A 7,856-nucleotide genomic window follows, 5' to 3' on the forward strand; every position below is an offset into this window, starting at 1 on the left:
TGGGATGAAGTGATTGACTCTAAGATGTTATCTCAACGTACGTGAGGTAAGAAGATTTATGTCAAATGTGGGAATGAAAACATGGTTTCAAAGATGAATCCTAGTTCCCTTGGCTCTCCATTGGGGGATGAATCCTCATTCCGATTCTCGACTTGGGAGCTTGTTTCGATACATCCAATAGTTCCGCATTGCTTAAAAGTCAAAAACAAAAGATAATTCACCTTCAACTTATGGTGATATGAGTTACATGCTCCAAAATAGACAATATATTGTGTGCAATGATTGATCCTAAGTGTTATTTATAAAAATCTTTTCATTTCCGATAAAGAAATTGACTTTTCTTGTGTACAATATACTGTATTGGTTGTCGATTTTTTTCATCGAGTTAACAGAAAATCTTCTGAGGAGCACTATTTAATAACACGCATGTTTTATTCAACATATAAATTTTAGTCAAGATAGAGTATTAGTGATGCAATGAAAGCTGAACCATGATAAGAGTATTATTTGTGTGTCCTCAGGATTCCTCATCTATAAATACCATACGTGGAAGCTGAAACCTATGGAGTTCTATCAGTCAAAAGTAAGATTTCTTTCAACCATTCTCTTTCTGGTCATAAACAGGTCACAATGTTCTCCTCACTTCTTATTCTGTGCCTAACTTTTCCTTTGTTTTTGCTCTTCTTTTTCAAATACTCAACAACCTCCAAAAACCCACCATTTCCACCTGGTCCTAGAGGTCTTCCCATAGTAGGAAACCTTCACCAACTAGAAATTTCTTCTCTTCATATGCAGCTATGGCAATTCTCAAAGAAATATGGTCCTTTATTTTCCCTTCAATTAGGTTTAAGACGAGTAATAGTTGTTTCCTCACCAAGACTTGCCAAAGTGGTAATGAAAGACCATGACCTTGAGTGTTGTGATCGACCTAACTTACTTGGCCAACAGAAACTGTCCTATGATGGCTTAGACATGGCATTTTCCCCATACAATAGCTATTGGAGAGAAATCAGAAAAATCTGTGTTATACATATCTTTAGCTCCAAACGTGTCTCATGTTTTTCCTCAGTAAGAAATTTTGAGGTGAAGCAGATGATAAAAACAATATCTCGCCATGCCTCAACTTCAGAAGTTACAAATCTGAACCAATTGTTAACGTCTCTTAGTAGCACTATTATATGTAGAATTGCTTTGGGGAAAAGGTATGAAGAGGAAGGAACCGAAAGGAGCATGTTTCACAGGTTGTTCAGTGAGTGTGAAGCCATGATTGGTGGTATCCTCTTTTTTTCAGATTATATTCCTTTCATGGGTTGGGTTGATACACTGAGAGGACTGCGTGCACGTCTTCAACGGAATTTCAAGGAGATGGATAACTTCTACCAACAAGTCATTGACGAACACATAGCAGATTCTCATAAAAATACTCCACACGAAGATGACATCGTTGATGTCTTACTTCAACTCAAGAAACACTATTCGTTTTCCATCGATATCACTAATGATAACATCAAAGCTGTGATAATGGTTTGAATTTCCATTCCTTTCTATTTCATTTCTTCCCTTTACTTTGTCTTCTTCAATTTGCACAGAAAAAAAACTTACATATAGTATTCTTATCTCATTTCTTCATAGTATTAAGGAAAACATGTAAGAATAATATAAATTTATTGTTTTAAGATTTTTGATAAGTTATTGTCACCGTTTTACATGAGTTGAATTGAAGTCTTATTGTATTCTGAGGGTACTCATCACAGTTTGAAATGCTTGGACTAAAGGAAGAAGTATCAATATAAAAGACGTTACACTTGAGGGAGAGCTTACTAAGAATCCAAATATATATTTCTTCTTTAGATACATTTGTCAATCCCCAAAGGAAATAAAGTCTTGTTTAACACTCACAAAATAAAATATTAATGTGAAAATTCATTTTCATCCAATTATTAAGTACTGATTTTTTTTTTCTTCTGCAGGACATTCTGATTGCAGCAACATCTACAACTGCAGCCACAGTAGTGTGGACTATGACTTTACTGTTAAAGCATCCAAGAATCATGAAGAAAGTTCAAGAGGAAGTAAGAAGTTTAAGTGGTGAGAAAGCCTTTTTAGATGAAGATGATGTTCAAAAGTTTCCCTATTTAAAAGCAGTGATAAAAGAGACTCTAAGATTGCACCCACCAGCACCATTACTTCTTCCTAGAGAAACAAGGGAAAAAGTTATGATAGATGGTTATGAAATTCCAGCGAAGACAATAATATATGTGAATGGTTGGGCTATTCAGAGAGACCCTGAGGCTTGGGAAGATGCAGAAGAGTTTATACCAGAGAGGTTTTTAAACAGCACTGTAGATCTTCGTGGACAAGATTTTTGTTTCATACCATTCGGTGCTGGTCGTAGAATGTGCCCAGGTTTGCATATGGGTTTGGCTTCATTGGATGTTATTCTTAGTAACCTTCTTTATTCTTTTGACTGGGAATTGCCGGAAGGAATGAAGAGCGAAGACATTGATACAGAAACGTTACCAGGACTTACACAGCATAAGAAGAATCCTCTGTGTGTTATGGCCAAGTGCCAAATGTGAGTCCAAAAGTTGTAATAAGTGAATTATAGAAAATATTAAAATAAAAGATTAGTAATAAAAGAAGTAATAAAATAAAAGACAATCCAACAATATAAATATCAGCTTATGTTTCTTGGAACACACATCATTGAGAACCACATATTTATTCAAGGTTGTAGAAGTATATGATTTAGACCAATTTTCTTTTATATGACAGTTCCTTGAAACGGACAAATAAATTAAATGTCGTGACTGTGACCAAACTATATGCACCTACAAAGTATCCCATGTCTATTGTATAATAAAACCAAAGATGTTCATACAATATCTTTCAATGAAGTAACGAAGATTTAATGTTGATTCTATTTACAATTACTAATATCCAATGTCCAGAGTATTTTTTTTTCTATTTACAATTATTAACATATTGTTTGGAGTTAGAATTCAAATCTAGAAAACCAATTAGAATATGTTAAATTAATTATTAGGATAAATATTATCTCATTTTTTTAAATATGAATTGTATCTCTTTTATTTACAAATGAGGTAAGATTTACAATTAATTTTGTGTTTATATTGTTTTGGAATTTATAACGAGGGATGATGATTTTATCAAAATAATAGTGATAATATCTCTACTAGTTTTTTTCCTTGCATCTTGTTTTTATTCAAAATTCACTTACTCTTAGGATAGTCATTCTTAGGATTTTCTTGTTTTTTTACCCTCTTCTTTATCTAAGATTATTTGTTTTATGTTCTTTTCAATTCCCACTTGTTAATTAATTCTAATTCGTATCTTGAAAATACCTAATTTCTTTATTTTCAATTCTCTTGTAATTTATCATTTGATATTATGAGCAAGGTTTCAATGGTAATATGAGCATGAGTATTATTTTATTACTTGTTGCATTTTCCCCTAGTTATAAGGTGTACCGTACGGGTCGGATGGGTCAGTAATGGTTGGTCAGTCATGTTAATAGGCGCCGATTAAGGAGACTACATCGAAAAAGGTTTCCTGAGATGTGATTGACTTGCTGGTTTGAGCACAACTTCAATTTCTCAATCACCATCTGTCTGACTAAAAAACAATTGGGGTCACATGGTTTCGTCATGCGAGAACGTCCTCGACGCATGACATGTTAATCTTCTCTACATCTTTTCTCTACATAAGTGCGTTTGTCCATGTCGTGTAGGCAGAGTCGGCTCAAGGGTAAAGCGAGTAAAGCACTCGCTTTAGGTCTCAAGGATAAGAAGGCCTCAAAAAATTATTTTTTTACTACTAATATTTATAATTTAAATTAATTATAAAATTATGTTTGAGAAAAAAAGGTCTCAAAATATTTTTAGTACTAATGAATATACCACTATTAAACTAATTATAAAATTATGTTTAAGATAAAAAAGGTCTCAAAAAAATATTTTATTACTAATATAGCCCTATTAAATTAATTATAAGTTTATGTTTGGAATAAAATTTAAGTAGATTATTATTAGTGCATGTTAATTTTTATTGGTAGTAAAAATGATAATTAATGAGTTAAAACGGTTTTTTAGTGAATGTGGACAACATGGAATGCACCTGCAGGAAATGGGTACTGGCATTCCATGCTTGCAATCCCTGGTTGCAATGAAATTCTTAAATATGAGTGTAGATCAATATATAGTACACTGGTTTACCAAGTCCTCATATGAAGAAATGTATTGCTCAATAATATATCCTATGAACGACCAACATGTGTGGGAGATCACTCCCTTCCCTGATGTGCTGCCTCCATTAAAGCGTATATTGCCTAGAAGACCTAAAAAGAAAAGAAGACTACAAGTATCTGAGTTGAAGAAAGATGACACCCAGGTTAGAAGAGGTGGAATAAGGAAGAAATGTGTCATATGTAAACAACTTGAACACAATAGAACCACTTGCCCACAAGCTCCACCATCTCTACTGCCATCAACTACTTCTGATCAGGGCCAAAATTAGCCACATGAACAATTTGTGCCTCTAACCCAGGCACCAACTTCTGATGAAGGGCAAAATTTGCCAACTCAATAATCTATGCCTCCAACACATGCACCAACTTCTGATGAAGGGTAAAATCTTTCAACTCGACAATTTGTGCCTCCAACCTAACCATTAACTTCTAATCAATCTACGCCTCCAACCCAACCATCCAGTTCAGATGTAGGTGTAAATGTTCCACCAAGCTTGACTTGTACACAAGCTTCAACTTCAATTGAACCAAGGACTACCCAAGAGTCGATTCCACCAGTTCCAGCACATCCCACTGCAACAGCAATTCCACCACTACGTATCCCATCACGTGGTAGACCTAATATAAGGCCAAAATTAACAACATAGGCGGGGTCGTGTTTGGAAACCATGAAAAATATTATGTATTTTGTATTTTGTTAGTGGACAAGAGTGAATTCATGGAGAATCTGAAAAATATGATGTATTTGGTTTATTAGAAGGTTCATGTAGTATTTTGGAGAAACACTTTATGTAGCAGCGGCGGAGCTTGGTTGGAGTAGGCGGGGACCACGACCCCCCTAAAATTTTCAACTTTTTTAAAGTTTTTTATTTTTTTTTTAAATTATATATATTTATAATTTGTTAAATTATTTATGTTTTTAAATTTTTTAAATTATATGTATATTTTTAAATTAGATAATAGTATATTAAAAAATTAATGAAAATAAAATTATGTATTTTTTATTTTTTATAGGGTATAACATTTAATATTAATAAATAATAAAATATTAAATCAAATATAATAAAGAAAACAAATTATTAAGATAATTTTTATTTTTTATTTTTATTGTCTTTTTAGTTTTTCACATGTTGTATTTATCTCTTATCCTTACCTGGTATCTTTTTGTTACGTTACCACACAAGAAAAAAAAAAATTCTCCTGTTTCACTTGGTATTAAATTAATTATCATAATTTCTGTTAGTAATTATGTCTCTCAATTATTAATTGTGTTATGATAAATTACTTTTTAGTCTTAAACTTATTTTTTAAATAGATATATTGATGAAAAACAAAAGAATAAATTCATTTTTTAGAATTGATAAAAGAAGAGTGAAGATCAAAACATGACAATAGAATTGTTAATCGCATAACAATTAAATGAAATGCGACTTTTGAATTGATGTGTGCACATTAGAAAAATGGGAAATAAATATTTTGCAAATAATATGATTATTTATATTGAAAAAAAATAGCTGAAAAATTTAGTTATGATTAAATTATTTGACAAATTTAAGAACATGAAAAAACGATGGACAATCCATTGGATAGTGTACTTTGTTTTATAGTTATAGCTATACTAGAATATTATTTACTTTCATTGAATGAGTGACGATAGTAATATTAAATATGTAAATTTTAAGTATATTATTTTGGCTCCCCCAGATATTTTAGTCAAGATCCGCCATTGTTATGTAGTATTTTGGAGCAAAAAACTTGATGTTCTATTTTGTAGTATTTTGGACAAAAAACTTGATGTTCTATTTCTATGTAGTACTTGGTTGTGGTTGATATGGAAGGTGACCCTGTCATGACTACACATTTTGTAAAACAGCCATTATCACAACTTTGCTTTTTTAGTTACACTCCTTTTCTGTGTAATTCATGTGCATTGTGTAATACTTTATAGTGAACAATCGTATATGCCATATAAATGAATTGGTTTATATAAAAAAAGCAAATACACATAACACAATAATTTTGGAACTTTATATATGATATGAAAACCAAATACAACTTTTGTGCACAACATACCAGATCACACCATACCATATCACAACATACTAGAAACAACCCTTTCACAACAATTTAGGGGCTTTTGATCAATACTGAAACTGAGATTACATTAACTACAACAACAACACAAACAATTTCTATTAACCTCTTCACCCATTTCTTATACAACTTATTACTTTTCTCTAAACTAACAATCTTCCTCCTCTGTCTGATGATAACACCATCTTTGTCGTCAATATCATCTTCTCCACACCACTCGAAATAATTACACCCAACAAAATCTTTTTTCCTCTCTATTCATCAAATCAAGAACAAAAAAAATATACATTATTTACAATCACGAATTACAAAAAATCATAAAAAACACTCAACAATCTAACCTTAAAATTTGGACAACCCTAGAATTTCTTCCCAACATTCCTACTTGTTCTGGCAATTCTCATGATAGTAACCTCTCCAAATTGACAAATGGGAGTCACACCCAACCCCTTCCACCCACCACCAGGAGAGGACACACCACAATTTTGATTGCTCAAACATGTGCAAGACTTACACGAGTTAACTTAGGACATGTCTCTCAACATCAAAATCTGGAGACAATGTGCTTACAAGAATTCACAACAGCAACGAAACAGAGGGGAAGAATGAATTTTGGAATGAACCTTGCCAACAATTAGGGTTTATGATTCACACTTCTAAACAAAGTTACCCCTTTTCTACTTATGCCACATCAATTGCTCCTTCTTCTTAAAAACTTTGACACGTATAAGTAGAATCTTGTCACCTCAGTACTGTTTGAACTACGTTTGTTTAAATTAAACGGAGAAGACTAAATTAAATCACTTTTAAAAACATGAGGAGTAAATTGAGACAACGTATAATTTAAGAACTATTTTAAAACTACCTAACAAATAAGAGGACTAAAATAATAATTTAACCTTTAATTTGCATTACCTTAATTAACGTCAATAATAATAATTTAAAAATATATAAATTTTCACTTAATTTAGTTGGATTTCATTTGAGCGAGAAAATTTTCATTCAAGTAAAAAAAACTTACAAATTTCTTTGTTCGTTCTAGTTTTCTCTTGCCTCTTTAATGAATTGTATATTGTAAATATAAAGAAAATATTAATTTATATACACAATTGATTTGTTATTTATCTTAGATGATATATGATGTATAAAAATGATTATCAAGAATAATAAAAATAGTATAGATTTGAAGTTTCAAATTTAAAATTGTCACGTAATAATCCTTCCACATTTATGCTTGTGTGTTCCACGTGTGCTTGTGTGCGTTCCACGTGTTATCTTGCTTCTTACTCTCTTTATCTTCTCTGACGTATAAATTAAACAAGTTTCCTCTGATTAATAAACTAAGATACATTTTCTTTGCTTTTGTTCTCTGCTTCTTTCCTCTCTTCTTTGTTTTGTTTTCTCACATGGTAGGAAAGAGCACAATATTTTTTTTTTTCAAATTGGAACCTTTCTCCCATATTTTGTCAACACCCCATCACGCTGAAGCTTGACG

The 7,856-nt window shown here is 31.8% G+C and overlaps 1 protein-coding gene across 1 annotated transcript; it reads left to right on the forward strand.

Annotated features, from left to right (window-relative positions):
- The first annotated feature begins 461 nt into the window (after positions 1-461).
- On the forward strand, positions 462-2,729 carry LOC114165950 (cytochrome P450 83B1-like). The gene is made up of 2 exons (XM_085668101.1): positions 462-1,524; positions 1,971-2,729. The coding sequence occupies exons 1-2, from the start codon at positions 631-633 to the stop codon at positions 2,577-2,579; spliced, it is 1,503 nt and encodes a 500-aa protein (XP_085524227.1). The 5' UTR covers positions 462-630; the 3' UTR covers positions 2,580-2,729.
- Positions 2,730-7,856: the final 5,127 nt, after the last annotated feature.

The sequence above is a fragment of the Vigna unguiculata genome, chromosome 10, assembly GCF_037176805.1.
Source record: "Vigna unguiculata cultivar grain cowpea cultivar isolate G323 ecotype 2 chromosome 10, ASM3717680v1, whole genome shotgun sequence".
In the NCBI taxonomy this organism is placed as follows: Eukaryota; Viridiplantae; Streptophyta; class Magnoliopsida; order Fabales; family Fabaceae; genus Vigna; species Vigna unguiculata.